This window comes from Prionailurus viverrinus, chromosome A1 (assembly GCF_022837055.1).
Source record: "Prionailurus viverrinus isolate Anna chromosome A1, UM_Priviv_1.0, whole genome shotgun sequence".
Lineage (NCBI taxonomy): Eukaryota > Metazoa > Chordata > Mammalia > Carnivora > Felidae > Prionailurus > Prionailurus viverrinus.
The window spans coordinates 116,559,587-116,580,087 of record NC_062561.1 but is presented as its reverse complement, the minus strand read 5'-3'; the positions used below and the strand labels follow the sequence as shown (position 1 = coordinate 116,580,087).

Here is a 20,501-nt window from a genome sequence, read left to right as displayed (position 1 = left end):
CCCATCCGCACCATGGCTCACTGAAGGGTGGGGGAAGGCAGGAGGCCCCTTTGTCTCAGAACTGCAAGAAAGGTCAACATTCCCCATGCAGTGGGGGGAGGCACCTTGGAACTTGAGAAGAGCTCTCTGCATCCCCAGTTTATGAGAAGGAGGAGGAGACTAGTTGGAGGTCACCAATTGACCAAGAGATTGTTAAATCACTAGGTGTCAACCTAACTTTAAAGGAAAGCCACCTGTGAAGATGTTTTTAGTTTGGCTCCAGTCACTGAGCTATATAACAAGATGTGCACTTTCCTTTATGTTATATATATCTTTAAATATATATATTCGGGGGCACCAGGCTGGCTCAGTCAGTTAAGCATCCGACTCTTGACTTTGGTTCAGGTCCTGATCTCACGGTTTGTGAGTTCGAGCCCTACATCGGGATTGGCACTGACAGAGCCTGCTTGGGACTCTCTCCCCCTCTCTCTTTGCCCCTCCGCTACTCTCTCTCTCTCTCTCTCTCTCTCTCTTTCTCAAATATTAGGGGCACCTGAGTGGCTCAGTTGGTTAAGCGGCCGACTTCGGCTCAGGTCATGATTTTGCGGTCCATGAGTTCGAGCCCCACGTCGGGCTCTGTGCTGACAGCTCAGAACCTGGAGCCTGTTTCAGATTCTGTGTCTCCCTCTCTCTGACCCTCCCCCATTCATGCTCTGTCTCTCCCTGTCTCAAAAATAAATAAACGTTAAAAATAAAATAAAATAAAATAAAATAAAATAAAATAAAATAAAATAAAATAAAATAAAATAAAATAAAATAAAATAAAATAAAATAAAATAAAATAAAATAAAATAAAATAAAATAAAATAAAATAAAATAAAATAAAATAAAATAAAATAAAATAAAATAAAATAAAATAAAATAAAATAAAATAAAATAAAATAAAATTAGAAAAACAAATATATTCACAACATCTAGGATATGTTCTAGGCACCTACATAATTGTTAAAGCTTCCTGTGTTTCTCAGTAGCATCTAAGGTTAAGAACTCTTGATAAGAAGTGACTAGGGACCCCAGAGCAAGTAGATGAAGGAGAGTGTGGTGTAGGTAAAGGGCAAGGATGCTGAGGCACGACTTCAATCATACTTAGAATAATGACGTTCCAGAAAGTCCAACAGACTGATAGGTTGATACACACAAAACCTCTGGGTGTCAAAAAACAAACAAACAAAAAACACCCCAAACCAGCATTTAAAAATATAAGAAGCAGGTAATTGGGGAAAAAATTATAGCAAAAGGTTAATAGCCTTACTATTTATATAAAACTCTCACAGATCAAAAAGAAGATGAGCACCCATTAGAAAAACAGAGTACAGACATGAACAGGCAATTCAGCAATACAATGAGTCAATACATTTATAAAAAGTGGTCAGCCTCACCAGGAATCAAATAAATGCAAACTAAAACAACAAAGAGACGTTATCTTTTGCCTAGCTAATTGGCAAAGATTAAATACATGATAATACCTCATGTTAGTGAGGGTGTGGAAAAAACAGGCACTGTCATTCACTGGTGGGAGTGCAAATTGGTGCAACCTTTCCAGAAGGCAATTTGGCAGTGTTTAAGGATGAGGAAGATCGCATACCCTTTTGATGCAGCAATTCCACTTTTAGAAAGATTGCCTTAGGAAATTATTGTGGATAGTAAGAAAGAAACAATAATAGCTAACCTTTGTTTCATGCTCTGTGCAAGCCTGGCTTTACATGCATGGTCTCATATGATCCTTACAGCTATCATCCCATGAGGTAGGAGCTGTTATTATCACCCGTATTTCATGGATAAGAAAACCGAGGCACAAAAGGATTAGGTCAATAGCCTGAGGACACAAAGCTAAGAAGTAGCAAAGCCTGGATTTGAATCCAGGCGGTCTGAGTCAAGAGCCATCCCGCATGTCCAGCCGTACACGCTGGGTGTGTACAAAGGATGAACACTGCGTGTGCACTGGATCTATATACTGAGTCAGGTTGCCAGGTTGTTCCTCTGGGCCTGCTAATCCTGTGGGGGATGGGAGAAAACATGCTGCATACCCCAGGATAGGAATTGGTTGCGTAAATGATGATACACCTACACCGGAATAGTATACAACCATGAAAAATGAGAAGATAATGTGTAAACAGTAGGGTTTGTATAAAATTCCTGAAATGTCTCTGAAATGATATAAACAGAACTGATAAAATTGGTTGCCTCCTGCAAAGACAATTGTGTGGCTGTGGAAAGAAGTTAGACGGTGACTTGTTTTTTGGTTTTATTTTAGAGAGAGAGAGAATGCAAGGTGGGGAGAGGGGGAGAGGGAGAAAGAATCCTTTTTTTTAATGTTTATTTAAAGAGAGAGAGAGCAGGGAAGAGGCAGAGAGAAAGAGGGAGGAGAGAGTCCCAAGCAGGTTCCACACTGCCAGGCAGAGCCTGATACAGGATTCGAACCCATGAACTGTGATATCATGACCCAAGCTGAAACCAAGAGTCAGATGCTTAACCGACTGACCCACCCAGGTGCTCCGGGAGAGAGGAGTCATAAGCAGGCTCCACGCTCAGCATGGAGCCTGACCAATGTGGGCCTGGATCCCACAACACTGGCATCATGATCCAAGCCAAAATCAAGAGTCGGAGGCACAATCAACTGAGCCACCCACGTGCCCCAGAGGGAGACTTGTTTTTTAAACCATATACCCTTTTACACTTCTTGAATTTTGATTTATGTGAAGATATGAAAATATGTATATATCTATAAATATATATACTTGTAAGTTATGTTTAGAGCTATTCTGCATAACTTTATTTCCTTGAAATGCTACTGAGGGTTCTGAAAAAAAAGTTCCAAGACCCTTGGTTGGAGAATCATACCAAAGTCAGTGATGATACTTCTTTAACCGTGTTTCCCCACTTGTTCCCCAAACTGATTTGATCATGGAACTCTTTTCTTAAGTAATACCTATTATCATCCCTCTGGATATTCATGTCCTATAGAATTCAGTTTGGGAAATGCTATTATTAATAATTAATGCCAACGGGCGCCTGACTGGCTCAGTAGGAGCATGTAGCTCTTGATCTCAGGATGGGGAGTTCAAGCCCCACGTTGGGCGTGGAGCCTATTTAAAATAAACAAACAAACAGGGGCGCCTGGATGGCTCAGCTGGTTAAACATCTGACTCTTGATTTTGGCTCAGGTCATGACCTCACGGTTCGTGAGATTGAGACTCGCCTCTGGCTCTGCACCGACAGCACGGAGCCTGCTTGGGATTCTCTCTCTGCCCCTCCCCTGCTCGTGCTTTGTCTCAAAATAGATAAATAAACATGAAAAATTTTTTTAATAGACAAAGTATTAAAAAATAATTAAGGCCAAGCTCAAAGGCCTTGTTTCATTAAACGAAAGAAACATGTTACTGACACTGACCCATTTGTTTACAACGCGTGTGTGTGTCGCTATACGTTACTTCTGAGTACTAGGATGATGGATGATTGCTTCTTTTATCCATCTATATTGTTAAGTTTTCCAAAATGAACAAAATCGTTTCACAAGCACTGTTTTTTGGGGTCTATGTTTATCGTTTTTGAGGGTTCAGGAGCCCTTTCTCTCTCTTCTCTCCCCGCTGGCATCTTCCCCCTGCCTCCAAGCAGCAGCTCAGAGGTAGGCTCAATGGGGGACCGCCAGGCCCCCTCAGGCACCTTAGTCCAGAGCCAGCCTAGACCATTCAGTCACCGGACAACTCCCTAGCCCCAGCAGACCATCGCTTCTGCTGTTGGAAGGATTTCAACGAGGTCCTCATTCTCCCAAAAGAGACACGGGCTGCAAAGCAGACACCAGGCTGCTACAAGCCTGGCCTGTTGCAAACCCAGACACCTGGGCTCTGGTGCCAGCTCCGTGGCTGCCTGGCTGTGTGGCGTTGGTCAGGTTTCTTAACTTCTCTGAGTCTCATCTTCACCATCCATGTCGGCAATGACACTTGCCTTACAGAGCTCAGGGACCAAATGAGAGCATGCATGAAGGCATTGTGTAACATGTGAAGGGCTGTTCCAGTGGAATTATTACCACAGCAGGGAGCACGGGCTTGCCCTTACCTTCCTGTGAACAGAGTACTTTTCCCTTTTTTTTTTTTCTTCTTTTTTGGTTTAGGTTGTTGAGGGGAGGGGGATAAGGAGATGAAGGATGGGAGAGTGGGCATGTGGAAACAATTATGTGTAAGAAAATTGGGAGAAGCCTCTAGTAGCTTGACATTTGCAGGCCTGCAGCACTAGGTGGGCCTGTGCCCACCGGTGTAGCTCCAAGGTTTATCACCCAGACAGCTGCTCCACTCGACCCATCGGAGTGAGCCCAGCCGCCGGACCGCATGGGATTCTCCTGAGCCACAATGCTGACTCTGCCTGGCCCACCTCCCTTCCTACCCGCTCTGGCCCCTTAGCCTTCTTCAGCTCTTAGCTAAGTTAGCTCCTCCCCCAGCCTGGATTGGGGTCGCTCCCCTCAGTTTTTGTAACTTCGGGCCTCTGTGAACCATGCTGTGATGTTAATGCCAAGTTACAGCTCTCCTACCAGACTGAACTTCCTGAGGGCAGGAGCAGTGTCTGTCATATTGGTCTGCCTGTGTCCTCTAGGCCAGCTTAGGCCTGGGGGTCTGGGACACCAGTTAGAGCCTGAGCACTGAAGTCAAGGAAACCTGGGTTTGAATCCCAGTTCACCTTGAGGAAGCGACGTCACCATTTTGAGCCACCGTTTTCGCCATCCATAAAGGGGCTTTATCATTGCAGTGAGTTCATGGGGTTATTTTCATAAGCTAATGTTTATAAAATTCCTAGTACCGTTCCAGGCATGAAGGAAAGCCCATAGGTAGTAGCCACGTTGACATCACGGCAGGCCCTCTGTGAACGCTTATCGAATTGAACTGGCAAATGACACCAGGAGGGGCGGCCCTTCCTGCACTGCTCACACTTGGCACTTGCCTGCCCCCCTCTGCCACCAGTGCTCACCTCCCTGCCTTGTTCCCCACAGCCACCCGGCCCAAGCTGAAGAAGATGAAGAGCCAGACGGGACAGGTGGGTGAGAAGCAATCACTGAAGTGTGAGGCAGCAGCGGGCAACCCTCAGCCCTCCTATCGCTGGTTCAAGGATGGCAAGGAGCTCAACCGCAGCCGTGACATTCGCATCAAGTACGGCAACGGCAGGTGAGAAAAAACACTCTGTCCACCCGGCTGCCCTCCATCCTCCCTGAAAAGGAGGGACCGGCCCTGGTCCCCCCTTCCTGGCCACACCCAATCTCTCCTTGCAGCTCTGGATTATGTTGGCCCAGTGTCGTGCAGGCTGTAGATGCTTAATGAATGTCTCTGGATGGATTATCAAACTCAGCTTTACCTGCAGAAGTCCCCTCTTGTCCCCAAAACTTCTCACAGGATCTGCCACAGTGTCCGAAAGCCCACATTTGGCCATCTTCGGGGAAAGACTGGTTCCAGGATGCATCTGGGAGATCATGAGTGATGACCTCCACCTTTTTCTCTCCAACGCCAACCCTCTCACATCACCTCCCTTCTGAAAGCTTTCCCTCCACATTGCTGCCCCTCTCCCTCCTCCACTTCTTGCCCATCCCACTTCTCTCCACCATCATGGAGGGTCAGTTTCATGTCCACTGACTCCACCCTGTCGTCCTCCACACCTCTTTGCCTTCCTGGAATCTGCCTTGTAAATACACCCCCACTCTGCCTATGGCTGTGGCTCTTGAGAGACCTGGCGACCTCAGACCTCCCAAGCCCCTTGCCTCCAGGCCCCTCTGCAGCCACTGGCACGGATGCCACCTGCTCTCTTGCCTCTGCAGCCCCCTTTCCTGGTCCTTCCGTGACTCTGACCATTCTCTCAGTCACCATCAGGGCTGGAAGTTTCCTGTCTCGGGGGCTTCCCTCCTCTTCTCCCTCCCTCTCCACCTGTGGGGGATTTCACCCTCTCTGAGCTGATAACCCTGTTATGACTTTTTTTTTTTTTTATATATACCGGAGTTCCAGATCCACACTGCCAGCTGAACACTAGATACCACCCCCAAGATACCCACAGACAGCTCTGATCCTGTATGCCCCAGTCTAGCCTCTCCTCCTTGCCCTCTCTGGCCCTGCCTCACCCTCCTGTCCTCTCCTCACAGCTGTCACAGAAGTGGAGTGCCTGCTGCTTGGCACCACCCCCTCCAGGAGGAGACACCCTGCTCCCTGCCCTGCATGTTTCTTATCTGCTCTCCTGCCTCTGGCCTCTTGTCCTCCACGGTCCCACTCTTGGCCATCCCCACTTTTCCTGGGCCACAGGCCCGTTTGTGAGCTCATCTCTGTATCTAACATGTGCATATGGAACATCAGCCCTGTGCCAGGCACTCTACTCTGCCAGAGGCTGGACATGCACTGGCGATTGACCCAGACGTGGTCCCCACCTTCTCAGAGCCTCTAGTCTAGCTTCCAATACAGAATGTGGTGAAGGCCTCCACCCTTTTTTTCAGAGAAAAATGTGCCTTATCCACCCAGTTTTGCTTATAGTTCTAGTGGTCCACTGAGCCCTGTGACCCTGGCAGGGGATGGCCTAACATGGACACAAATCTGATCATTCACTCATTTACTGGATAGATCTTGAGAGCCTGCTGTATGCCAGCCTCAACCCAGGCCTCAGGACCCTTCCAACTCCTCTCCTCCTCACCTTTAAGTCACTGCCATGCTGCTCCCCAACTCCTCAGTGCTTCTGATCCCTGGTCTTTCCTTTCATGACCCTGGACTTGGACCCCAGCTATGCTGGAAGCTCCCCCCTCCCCCACCTTGTCCCTGGGAAAGTTCTCCATGTCCAGATTAAATGTCATATCCTCTGGGACACCTCCCTGAACCCTCCAGGAAGCTCTCATGGTCTCTTCTCATGGTGCCTTGGACACCATTTCATTCATTTTGGGGGTTCTCTTTCCCTCTAGCATGAGAGAGCCTCAGAGGCTGGATGCCACCCATATACACCCTTTTGCCCTGTACAGCCTGGCAGAGGACATCCGCATTGAGTGTTACATTGATGAGGATCTTGCAGAACTAGATGTCCTCTCCCGGGTTCAGGGCGACTCTAGGACTGGACAAGACACCCTTTAGGTTGACCTAGACTTTGAGCAAGTTACCGTCCTGGTTAAGCCTCACTTTTTTTTTTTCCTTCAAGTTTATTTATTTTGAGAGAAAGAGAGTATGTGCATGCATTAGTGGGGGAGGGGCAGAGAAATTTGGAGAGAGAACATCTCAAGCAGGCTCTACACTGTCAGGGGAGAGTCCGACACAGGACTCAAACCCACAAACTGAGATCATGACCTGAGCCAAAGTCAGACGCTAACCAACTGAGTCACCCAGGCGCCCTAAGCCTCATCTGACAAATGGGTTACCCAGTCCAGAAAGAGTACGTGGTCAAGTCTTTCAGTCCTGGGTATTGAGGACCCCTAAGAGCCTGAAGTGTGCCTCCTGCCTTCTTTCTGTTAGGGCCCTGTCCCATGTGCTGCATTCCTGAAACTTCGCTCCACCCAACCTGCGCCTGGGCTCCCAGCAGCGAGTTGGCTGGGTAGAAGACGGGGAGCTGTGATGGAGAACTTCTGATTCCCTCACTGTGGCAAAGAGGCCTGCCACCTCCACACACACGCTTCACCTAGCAGGGGGGCCAGGGACAGGAGCAGGAGTCTCCTTCCTGGCAAAATCTCTCTTTCCTTCCACCCACACTACAGCTTGCTCTTTGGTCATCCTAGCACGCCATCTGCCAGGCCACAGTAGCTCTTGAAATGGCTCTTGGTTCTCAGAGGCCCCCTTCCCGGCGGGTGCTGGCTATCTCTAGGGCTGCCATGCTGAGGTGTCTCACCCAAGCCTTCCTGTGCCAGAAGAAAACCAGCCCCCCCAAGCCCTGGGCGCAGGTCCCTCCCCTGCAGAACCGCGTGTTCCCTTATTTATGAGGGGCAAGCTGGAACAGGCCCCTCAGGCAGGCAGCAGGAGGTAGGCACTGAGGAAAATGTGCGGACGGGTGGAGGATGCGTTCCTGCCAGCAGAAAACTGGCTGAGGAAGGAGGGGAGGTGCACCCATCACAGGGGCAGGCCTGGGTCATTGTGGCGAGCGGGCACTGGGCACCAGGAAGGTGGGAGAGAATCTTGAATCCTCGGGGCTTCCTACGGGAGCTAGGAGTGAGAAGAGAATGTAGTGGCCCCTGCTCCTCTAGGGCTAAGAGAACCATAGAGCCTATACCCTTTGGCTCTGACCCCAGGGTCTCTTATGCAAGTCTGGGCCCCCCTCCCTGGAACTGACGAGATCATCACACAGCTGATAAACTAAGGTGCCTGCAACCAGTAAACCTAGGGGTCATTGCTTCTGTCCACTTGCCTCTTTCCAGTTCCTCAAAGGAGAGGGCCTCTCCCTGAGCCCTGGACCTACACTTTCTGAAGGTCTCATATACCTTGTGTGGGAAGGCCTTCCTTCCATTTCCAGCTTTTATCCCTCCAGGTATCTGTGAGCCTAACTCCATCTTTCTTTCCTGTTACATGGGATGTGGTGTAAAGGAAGCTCCTTTGAGTACAGCAGTGGGTGAGAGGGAGATTCTGGCTCTGTGCCCCCTATACCTTGACCCTGTGAGCCTCAGGTGGTCATCTGCGCTTCTCACCCAGTGTCAGGGAATTGCTGCTGGTGGCCAAGAAGTGAGAGAAGCCTGGTCCTGGGGCAGCTGGACTTTGTGGTATCTAATTAGGCTGGAGCCAGGAAGGAGATGCTGTTTTAGCCAGAGGGGCCTCCAGGGCTCTGTTTAATGAAGAGAACAAACTTGAATTGACAGAAGAGGATTGGAGGCAGACACCAGGCCAAGGAGACAGAGACTGGCTTGAGCTGGGAAGGGTTGGAGGGATGGAGTTGCGGGGGCAGCCAGGCAGCTGTCGCTGAGACATCAGCGAGGACGTCACCACGGCAACAGGGCCTGCTGAGCAGACAACCTCATGGACCCTCATTTGGAGGATCTTAGAGTGAGGTGATCTGAGAGGAGGCCCCCCTGGAGGCAGAGGCGAGCCCAGGAAACGGGTTCCCAGAGTACAGCCCCAGTGACGATGGCGGTCCGTTTGCCGCCTCCTCTACCCAGGGCCCAGCCTCGCTCCCCTGTCCTTCCCCCAGCAGCTTTCGTGGCTCTGGTTTTCATCCCTGGGCTTAGGACAGTGACAGCTGTACTGCCCTACCTCCTGTTCCACCACCCCTCCAACACACAACACAGATTCTGGGAATCTGGTGTTTTAATTTGGGGCTAAAAAGAGGAAGAGGTTACATCATGTAAAGAAATTTTCATGCTACTTCTTGTTTCCCCCTGGGGGCCGGGCTGGGGTACCAGGCTTTATCCAGAGCTCGGATGGGCCCCTGAAGAGCACTGTGGCAGAGAGAGGGATGGGAGGTGTGAACAGACCCTGCAGAGCCCAGGTCCCCTGGGGCAAGCGCAGAGAAACCCTGGGAAGGAAGGAGAGGTTTGGCAGGGTCTTCAGAAAGAAGAGGAGGACCGGGGCCTGGTGCCCTGGAGTCACACACAGCACGGAGTCCCTGCCCAGGCCTGGCCCCACAACTCTCGGCATGCAGGGACTGGGTGAAAAGCCCTTCACAGAGGGGGCTAGCCCCAGCCTCGGGCTCTGGGAAATGATCCATGAGCCACCGAGGGGCCCGTGTCCCACCAATTCCCGCTTTTCACCCACCGCTGCTTTCACCTTGCCAGGTGTTTTTGGACAAATCCAGAAGCCCCTCTAGGACTCAGTTTTCCCATCTGTACTGCCCTGTCCACTTTCATGTTAGCCATGAGGGGCAAGTCAGGCCGTTAGGATTAGGACGTTTGTTCCCTTGACGTATCCAAAATTCAAGGACACAGAAGCTTTATTAAATTGACGAATGAATGAATGAATGAATGAATGAATGAGTGAATGAAGCTAAAGCCCCTGGGAGAGGCCCCAGAATACCCCTGGTGGCAGGGCTAATATGAAGACAGGGGAGCTACAGTTTGGGACCAGGAGGCTGGGCACAGTTACCATGGGAACCTGTTAGATCAAGGGCCTGCCCAGGTACCTAGGAACAGGTCTTCCATATCTAGAGTGACAGGCTGCCACTTCTAAGGGAAGGCTGAGGTAAATAGCAAGCCAGAGGCTGCCCTGTTTTGAGGGAAACACCGCGACTGGGGGAGGGACACCAAAAGGAGAGGAGAGAGGTAGCCATGTGACTTCCTTAGGAGACCCCACTTTTCTCCCCCACAAAAAGAGTACAAAGAAGGTCTGGCCCTAGAAAAGTGGACATGCGGGTTCATAGATTTAGAACATATGTGCAGCCACTAGCTCTTCCCTGTGTTCTCCTGAGCCCCTAGGTCCCCCTCCAGCTCCGGGGACTCAGCATTCTACCTGGAACCCAGAATCTACTTCCCACCCACCCTGCACAGCCACTGGGGCTGTATGGGAAAAGGTGACCACTGGGAATCCACAGACAGCCAGGGCCTTGGCTCACGTCTCTCCCCCTCTTATCCCCTCCCTAACCAGAAAGAACTCACGACTACAGTTCAACAAGGTGAAGGTGGAGGACGCTGGGGAGTATGTCTGCGAGGCTGAGAACATCCTGGGGAAGGACACGGTCCGGGGCCGGCTCCATGTCAACAGCGGTAGGTGGTCCCCCAACAAGGGGAGGGGTCCTATGGGTGTTTGATGGGGCGGGCCAGTTGCCCCCAGCCCTCTGGAGGCCCGCACATGATCCATCTTGCACTTGATTCCCCTCCCCTCCTGCTGCTGCCCTATCAATCCCCGAGATCTGGGCCGATTCAGAGAAATGCAGTCCAAGCATAAATGTTTAGCTTTGTTATCTGGGCCTGGAAGAGCCGCCAGCTCTCATTTTAAATATCCTGAAAACTAAATATTTTGAAATCAAGAGGTGGGGGTGGGGAAAAGATATTTTTAGAAGGCAATTATGGGAGGCTGGGCTGCCAGGAGCGGGGCTCCGGGGAGAGGCAGGCCCCGGGCGTGTGGGAGCTGACTGCCTGTTGCTTTGCTGGGCACCCGAGTGCAGGCAGCCATCTTGGTGGGGGCCATGGCCAGGAGACTTGGGTGGATTGGCCCCTGCGGGCAGCCTCTTTTCAGGGACTGCAGACCCTTCTCCCACAGGTGGGCCTCTTCCTTAAAAACATACGCAGTCAGGGTGCCTGGGTGGCTCAGTCGGTTAAGTGTCCAACTTCAGCTCAGGTTCTGATCTCATGGTTCATGAGTTCAAGCCCCATGTCAGGCTCAGAGCCTGGAGCCTGCTTCAGATTTTGTGTCTCCCTCTCTCTCTACCCCTTCCCCGCTCGCACTTTCTCAAAAATAGACATTAAACAAAATTAAAAACATGCAAGTTCAGGAGCCCACAGCACCCAGGGCACCCTTAGCTTCCTGCCTCCACCATGGCAGCTACAGTGTCAGTGGGCAGACAACCTGGTTTCCCTTGACCGGAAAGTGGCCGGAGCTGCCTGTCCTTAGACCGCATGCTTCCACTCTAGCCCCGGGAACTAACTCCAAACCAGGAACTAACTCCAAACAGCTTGCTGTCTTCCCAGCACCACCCACACACTGGGCATATCACTTGGCTACCTGGTTATTTGGGTTCGCTTCCAGGCCTGCCCCTGCCCATCTAATCCTGTATCTGCCTTCACCTGCCAGTACTTCCACTGGACAGGCCTCCAGTGCTCCCTAAACCCAGCATTATCAGGAGAACGTGGAATGTTCCTTGCCCTGAGACCCTTGGAGAAAAACCCGCTGCAGACCCTGCCTGCCCCATGTTGTAAGGGGTTCCCCTATTCTCCCAGGTTCTGAGGCTCCTCATCCACTATATTGTATAGTTCCAGGTCTCAGAGTCCTGGTTGATCTTCTTTCTGGATCTTTCTCACATCTGTACCCCCCATTCCAACCCTATGTCAGAGGCAACCTGGCCCAGGTTTCATCTTGATTCACCTAAACCTGAGCAGTAGCCTCTTAAGATGTTTTTATCTTGTCATGCCCCTACCCCATGGTACCACAGAACAAGGACTTTGTCCACAACCCAGTTCACACCAACTTGGCCCAAACGATCTTTCCAGCCGTAACTGTGTCAGTCCCTTACAGTCCATTCATATTCCTCTTCTCGTGCCATCTCTCCTAGGCTGCCGTCCTCCCTGACCCCTTCATCCCACCAGTGTCACCCCCAGGCCTCGCTCCCAGGCCACTTCTTGGCCAACTGTGGTCTTTCCTGAATTCTATTATATCATTTTTCAAATCTCATACTGTTGCTGAACTTTTTATGCAAGTGTGACCTCCACCATGGAATGATGGAGACAGGAGTGGGGAGAGCAGGAATGATGCCTTCTCCCCAGGAGTTACAGTAACAGCTACTGTTTACTGAGAGCCGTTCCATTCCACATTCCACACTGTATCTTGAACCCTGACAAGCCCATGGTGTATTTTATAGATTATGAGACTGAAGCTCAAAGCGGTTAAATATTCTGCCCCAAGTCTAACTGATGGTTCACGAGAGCACTATACAATGTAAAAGTAGTTAGCAAACACTGAGACCCTGAGCTCCGTGGAGCTACGTCTAGCCTGATTGCCATTCTAACCTCAGAGCCTAACACAGTGCCTGGCTTACAGTACGCACCTGGTAAACAATATAGAAAAGGATTTAAAATCTTCTCCAAGGCCTTTACTGACTCCCATATGCTCCAGTACCTGCCCTCCCTGCTCCTCCTAACCTGTCCCAAGCCCAGGAAAATGGACCATGCTAGGTGTCCAGCACCTGTTACCTCCAGCCATAGTAGGCAGACATTCTTAGATCCACTTTGGACTTGATGTTTATTGTTTTATTATTCAAGATTTTCTTGGTTAGAACTGACAAGAACCCAACTTAAAACTACCTTAAGGAATTGATTGGTTTTTAAAACTGGGAAATCCACAGGTAGAACTGATAGAATCCAAGTCCTCAGAGTCGGGATCAAGATGCTCTCTCCCTCTGGGTATTGTCCTCACTCTCTCCTACGGCAAAATGGGCTTCTCCCATGTTTGGGGAATGGATTGGAAAGAAGAGGCCATGGCCTCAGACAGCTCCATGTTTACATCACCCCAGTCTCTCTCCCAGAGAAAAAGAGATAGCTTTGTCTCTACATCCACTCATATGATCACAAGGATGGGTGCCAACTGACCGTACTTAATTCACATGCCCCGCTTGGCCCAGTCACTGTGCTCAGGAGATGGGTGGCATCTTTTCCAGGCTCGTGTGTATACAGAACCTGAGTGATGGGCCTGCCAGAACTACACAGGGGCACTTCCCTAGACGGGTGTCGGCAGTAGAGTAAGAGGGAAGGGCTGCTGTGCAGAAAACCACAGCAGTGCCCTCTCTCCTGTGGGTTTGGGGTCTGAGACTGTAGACCACTTTAAGACCCCCTCAGATAAGCTGAAGCCCCACCCCACCTCACCTCACCTCACCTCACCCCACCCATGGTCTTCTGTCAGCCCTTAGCAGTCCGTGTTCTGATCAGTTAGGGAACCAGGCAGTGGAGGTTTGGGCTGGGCCCTGGGAGCTTCCCACAGGGCTCCATGCCTTTCCTCCCTCCAGCCCGGCAGGAGAGCGGCAGGGCAGAGTGGCAGAGAGTCCAGAGCTTTGGTCTCTTCTGAGCTCTGTCGTGCAAGCCTGGGAGAGTTCCTCCACCTCGCTTATCTTCCATTTCTCCCTGTGAGGCGGAACCCGATCATCTCTAGACCCGTTGCCCATAAAATTCTGGGATTCTGAGTTTGATGTCGAGACTGACACTTGTGCACCTAGCCCCCACCACGTGCGTGCACGCGCGCGCGCGCACACACACACACACACCCCACCTCTTCTGTTGCCGTGCTCAGTTCATAGTAGGCCCCCTTGACATGGGGCGGTGAACAGGGCCACTTGCAGGGTATCAGGAGGATCCCCGTGGAGCACATTTCCACAGGCAGAGATACCCAGGCTCCTTGTTTACCCATGGAACCCAGAAGACTGGCAGCAACCGCACCCTGGGGAGGAGATGAAGGGCGGGTAGCGGGCAGCTGTGCCTGCCCCCTTGTGACTCATCCCAAGGTGGGTTGGTTTGGCCCGCCCGGGCCCCAGGGAAGCCAGGGCTAAGGGGCGGGGTGGCCAGAAGAGGGCACAGGAGGCAAGGAGCAGTGGCTGTTCAAGGGGCATTGCTGCGACTCTTGGCTCCCTGCTTTGGCTCTGTTCCTGCGGAGCCTGATGCTCCTTCCTCAAATTGAAGCAGACGCTTCTTACAGTCATAGCTCTACCAGCTCACGAGAGACTACCTTCCTGGTTGCCTGGGAGGAGGAGGAGTCAGCAAGAAGTGTGTGGTGCTGTTAATAAAACAATCAGCTTGGTCCGACCCATCTCTGGGTTATGGAAACCAGCTGCCTCATCCCCAGCTGAAAGAGATCTTGGGAATATCTCAGAGTGGCTGCTCCAATCCCAGGATATCGATCTGAGCCTAGCTTTGCCCCAGAGGGTAGGCAGACTTGACCTGGGGTGTCACAAGACCATGGAAGCCCTGGAGAGGGGGTCCCTTACGGGGGCCGGGGTGGGGTGGGGGGGCTTAGAAAGGCTGGCTGTTCAATCACACACACACACCTGCTCTTTTGCTCACATATTCAGTAAGGCCTTACTCAGAAAGACCCTGCTGTAAACTCAGGGGAGTCATAGTCTTGGCTTCTAGTCTAGGTCCCTCAAAGTTCCTGATAGGAAGCTAAAACCCAAATTCAGAGCCTCGGCCCGTTCTAACCCATGGAAGAGGAAAGAGAGGCAACTTTAACAGCAGGAAAGGGGGCAGACTGAGCAGGTGGGAGGGAGCCTTGATGGAGCAAGATCACTTGACCTGGGCCTTGAAAGATAAGAAAAGGTTTCTCCAAGAGCAACGGTGAAGAGTGCTTGCAGCAACCGGCTGACAGGAGACAGGCCCATCCCTATCAGCTCTCCTCCTGGCCCTTCTCTCTTCAAAGCCTGGATAAGCTCATGCCCACTAAGACACTAATGGCTGCTAGAAACCTCCTGGGTTTACCCTTCCAGGCATTTTCAATTTTAATTCCAATATAATCAGCATGCAATATTAGTTTCAGGTGCATCGTATAGTGATTCAACAACTCTTTACTTTGCTCTGTGCTCACCACAAATGAGCTCTTCATACCCTGCACCTATTTCACCCATCCCCCACCCCTCTCCCCTCTGGCAACCACTAGTTTGCTCTATTTAAGAGCCTGATTTTTTTGTGTTTTTCTTTATTCTTTTGTTTCTTGAATCCCACATATGAGTGAAATCATATGCTGTATGTGTCTTTCTCTGACATATTTCACTTTGCATTGTCCCCTAGATCCATCCAAGTTGCAAACATTGAGATTGCATTCTTTTTTATGGCTGAGTAATATTCCATTATGTATGTATATACCACATCTTTTCTATTCCTTCGTCTATGGATGGATACTTGAGTCGCTTCCATATCTTGGCTATCATAAATAATGCTGCAATAAACCTAGGGTTGCACATATCTTTTTGAATTAGTGTTTTCATATTATTTGGGTAAATGCCAAGTAGTGGGATTATTGGATCATATGCTAATTTTACTTTTTTAAGGAACCTCCATACCGTTTTCCACAGTGGTTGCACCAGTTTGCATTCCCACCAACGGAGCACAAAGGGTTCCTGTTTCTCCACAACCTCACCAATACTTGCTGTTTCTTACATTTTTGATTTTAGCCATTCTTCCAGGCATTTTTTTTTTCTTGAGAGAGAGAGAGAGAGAACGAGCATGCAAGCCAGGATGGGACAGAAGGAGAGAGAGAATTTTAAGCAGGCTCCACGTTCAGTGCAGAGCCTGATGCAGGACTCGATCCCACAACCCTGGGATCATGACCCAATCCAAAATCAAGAGAGTCTGACACCCAACCAACTGAGCCACCCAGGCTCCCCCTCCAGGTAATGTTTAAAATCAAAAAATTTTAGGTATAACTTATATACCATAAAATTCACCCTTTTAAAGTATACAATTCAGTGGCTTTTAGGATTTTCACAAGGTTGAATAACCATCACCACTAATTCTCAAATATTTTCAGAAACCCTAAACCCATGAGCACACGCTCCCCAATCCCGCATCCCTCAGCTTCTGGCAACCACACACCTATTTTCTGCCTCTACAGATTTCCCTAATCTGGACACTTCATATAAATAGAATCATATAATATGTGGCCTTTTATGACCGGTTTCTTCCATTTAACATCAGGTTTTTGAGATTCATCCATGTTGTAGCATACAGCAGCACTTCTTTCCTTTTCATGACTAATATTCCATTGTATGGATATAACATCTTTTGTGTATCCATTCATCAGTTTGGGTTGTTGGGTCATCTGAGGTGTTTCCCCATTTGGGCTATTAGGCACAACGCTGCTAGAATATTCATGAACAAGTTTTTGGGTGGACATAGGTTTTTCATTCTCTTGGGTATATACCTGGAGGTGCAATTGCCTGGTCACGTGGTAACTCTAGGTTTCATTTGTTGAGGAACTACCAGGCGGTGTTCTAAAGTGGGTGCGCCATTTTATATTCCCACCAGCAATGTACAGAGATTCCAATTTCTCCACATCTTCACCACTGTGTGTTATTGCCCATTTATTGATTATAGCCATCCAAGTGGGTGTGAAGTGGTATCTCATGGTGGTTTTGATTTATCATTTCCCCCAGTGACCTGCCAGGAAAATTTGCACTATAGGAGATGATGCTTCAGTCATCCTCAGGCCAAGTTGACCAGGGTAGCTCCTGGGATGGTAGTAGAAGCCACCTTACTCTGAAGATTCACGTATTTGTTTGCTCATAACGAATATTTGTAAATACTTGTTAGGCACCCTGTTACATCTCAAGCACTATGCTGAACATTGGAGTTTGTTGTTGAAGACAGACATGGGCCTTGTCCAGATGGAGCTTACATTCGGGTGAAGGAGCTGGTCACTTAATTATGTTAGAATAAGTACTAGACGTGCAAATGTACACAGCTAAGAGAAGGAGTGAGGGAGGAGCCTGGGAAGCCTCTCTGAGATGCTGATACTTTGAAAACCCTGGACGGGAAGACACCTGGCTTGGTAGAGGAGCTGGACTAAGCCAGTATAGTATGAATATACCCTAAGAGAGGGATAGGACACGAAGTGGGGGAGGCGGGGGGACTGGGGGAAAGTATTCTGAGTGTAAATGGAAGCCATTGGAGGGTTTTGATCGTGGCAGTGATTGACCGCTTTTACATATTTTAAAGATCACTTTGACAACAATGAAGCAAAAAGGTGAGAGATGAAGGCAAGAGTGAGGGCAGAAAGAGCGGTGAAGAGGCTGTGTTGTGGTCATCCGAGAGAGAGACCATGGAGGCCCGGGCTGGGGACCAGTGGGGACACATGGACAGAGCCTTGTGAGGAGGTAGAAAGGCAGCCTCAGCGATAGATGGGTGGGAATAATAAAGGACGGAAAGGTATTCAAGATGCCCTCCAGGTCTTAGGTTTGTGCTGCTCAGAGCAAGCCTGGGGGAGCAAGTGACTGGGCAGATGATCAGGAGCCCCACCTGGGGAGACTGTGGACCATCCCAATGGGGGCGTCAAGAGGGGGCGGCCAGAGTCTCCAACCTGGAGTCCGTAGGTCATCTTCACTTCCCCAAACATGGGAGAACACAGTGAAGAAATACGGATATGCTGACAAGAGAGCGTAGACAAGCTGCCGTGGGAGTCCGTGTGTGCTGGAACAGCATGAATGTGCATCTTCAGTGTGGAAATCTTCCTGGCGTGAGCCTTCCCCACCAGCAGAGCTGGGCTGTGGGGACTTGGGAAGGCCCTGCCATCAGAGTGGGTGGCCTCAAGTTCCTTCTGAAGTGGAGAGGCCTGTGGTCATTCCCCCCCACAACCCCCTGTGACTGGCTCCCCCATTGCCCACCCTTTTTTGCCTTTCTGGGCCTTGGCCTAGTCCCCATGATGACATGGTTCTGACAGCCCAGGCCGTGCATCCCAGCTGAGGCCCCATCTTGCTTCAAGAGTCATCCTCTGCCTCCCAAGGCCTCCACGAGCACAGACATGCATGTGGACAGCTGTGGTCCCCGCCACCATCCTCACGTCTGTCCGCTGCTCACTCAGCACGGCAGTGGGCAGTCTTTGCCACCCACAACCGCAGAGGGAATCAAGACTCCTGCCTTAGCCAGCTCCCTCGAGAGGCCCCGGCCGGTGGTCCACACCGTGTTTGCATTCGTCTGCTGATGTCAAGCCTCGGTGCTGACGTGTTCTTCCACGAGGGACTGGCCGGCTGGTGAGAAGGCTCAACCAGGCGTCAGGAGCCCCGAGGCCTTGTCACAACACACACCGTGGCTCTGGACGGGCGTTCCCCTGCTTTTTCTTCACTCCTCCTTGGAAGTGTAACTGAAGGGCAGGGCAGCCTCTGGTGTCCCCCAGAGCAATGGATTTTACAACTCGCAGGCAAGATCACCTCAGCTGTTTCTCTTCTCTGTCCTTTTCTTGGTTCCCTGGGTCTCCCTGACCCAGAGTGGGCAGAGACCAGCAGGGGCCTCCTGTCCCTGCCGGCACGCAGGTCCCAGCTGTTGGCAGGGGACCACCGCAGGGTTGGGGTTCAGGGATGCCAGAGCAGCAGCAGGCATGGTGTGGAGGGGAAGGTGGGAGCTGGCCCTGCCCACCGGGTTTTATCAGCAAGCTCCTCAGACATATACAGAGGCAGAGCTGTGTATACACTCCCAGTCCCCGCGCTCCATCTGTCTCCCACATGTCTAAACACTGAGGGCGCCAAGTGCCTGCCCTCCTCCTCCTCCTCCTCTCAACCCCATCACCACGGAGAGGGGGTGGATAGGGACTCGGTACCCCTGAGGAGACAGGAGCACCTCAGGAGGCTGCTGCTGGGTGGGAGTGAGAGACCCTCAGAGCCCCAGAGGCTGAGGGACTCCCCGATCTGGGTACACAGCCTCGGGAGTTAGCTTACAGATGAAAACATTTGGGGCAAGACTTTTCACTTGAAACCAGGTTTCTGGATGGCATCCCATGGGTGAGCAGGACCTTAGTTATTTTCATGTATCAAATGAATCTGACCAATCAGATGTGCTGTGTGGGTCAGCAGCCTTAAAGCCCAGCCTCACTCTCACCAAGTTTTCACTTCCCAGCCATCATACAGGCCTCTCTCAAGCCCACCTCCTCTCCAGCAACCTGACGTCCAGGATTTATAACCTGGGCAGTCGAGGCCTGGACGCTCCCTTCCAAGGCAACAGCTGACTGGGTGGGGGAGGACAGGGCTGCCTTGTGAGAGCAGATGCAACGAAAACCCTGGGGTGGGGGCTTATGCAATGGGCAGAGCAGCCTCTGTAGCATTCCTGGGAGGCTTGTCCCCTCTGGGACAAAGGAGGAAGACGTAGAAGCTAGGATTCTCCTCCCATGTCTCTAGATCTTCGAGAATGAGTGTGTCCTAAAGGTGCCATTCCCTTCAAAGCCCAGCTCCCTTCCAGCCACCCCTTGGGCTACCTCGAGAGCCCAAGCAGTGCAGACTGATGGAGATGTCTCCTTCCAGCACCCCTGTAACTTGTTCCCTACAAAATACATGGTGTCTCATCCACCTGCAGGGGAGCCCCTAGAAAGGCAGGCAAGAAGTGGGCTCCTATTCCAGCAGAAGGAGCATTTTCTGCTAGTCTCTCATCCCTCCCCAAATACAGCAAATCTTCCTGGCCTTTGGAGGTTTGCCCAGAGCACGGATGCACCACCAGCAGGGTGGTGCTGGGCAAAGGGTTAGAGCTCCTGGTGGCCTCCCCTTTGCCTTGTTGGTGACTGGGAGGGACCACCAGACCTTCCCTCTCCAGCTATTCCTGCAGTTCCTGATCTTCCAACTTTGAGATGAGCCATGAAGGGCCATGAAAGAGGTGGTGCCTGGGGCCCAGAGGTGGTCTCAGTGGGTCACTGGTACGTGTCTCTCATACCCCCAGTGAGTACCACTCTATCATCATGGTCGGGGCATGCCCGGAAGTGCAACGAGACGGCCAAGTCCTATTGTGTCAATGGAGGCGTCTGCTACTACATCGAGGGCATCAACCAGCTCTCCTGCAAGTAAGTGACCAGTGGGGGCGGGCGTGGGGGCAAGACTAGGGTGAGACGCTGGGGCAGAAGTGGAGGGCTCTAGGAAAAGTGGGCTTCAGGCCACTGACAGGGGGTCCCCAAGGGGTGTAGACAGGGAGGTTTGCCCCACTTCCCAGGCCTTTCCTAGAATATAGGGAGATATAAACTCTGAAGGGCTCAGGGCTTCTGCAGTGCCAGGTTCTCAAGCCCCTATCCACCCCCTCTCCCAGTGTCCACCCTTTCACCACCACCTTTTAGGGAGATGGGGATGCCAGTCTATGCCCTAGGCACTGGGTTCTCTCTCCCCCTCCCTTTCTCTCTCTCCCCCTTCTCTCTGTACCACTCACCCCCCCCCCGCCCCATTTC

General features: G+C 51.0%; 1 protein-coding gene across 1 annotated transcript in view; it reads left to right on the top strand.

Annotated features, from left to right (window-relative positions):
* The window catches only part of NRG2 (neuregulin 2), a 243,563-nt gene that overhangs the window by 201,321 nt on the left and 21,741 nt on the right, over window positions 1-20,501 (top strand). The window contains exons 3-5 of the mRNA XM_047849740.1: window positions 5,021-5,192; window positions 10,542-10,660; window positions 20,006-20,126. Coding sequence (XP_047705696.1) covers window positions 5,021-5,192; window positions 10,542-10,660; window positions 20,006-20,126 — 412 coding nt within the window. The remainder of the gene's footprint in view (window positions 1-5,020; window positions 5,193-10,541; window positions 10,661-20,005; window positions 20,127-20,501) is intronic.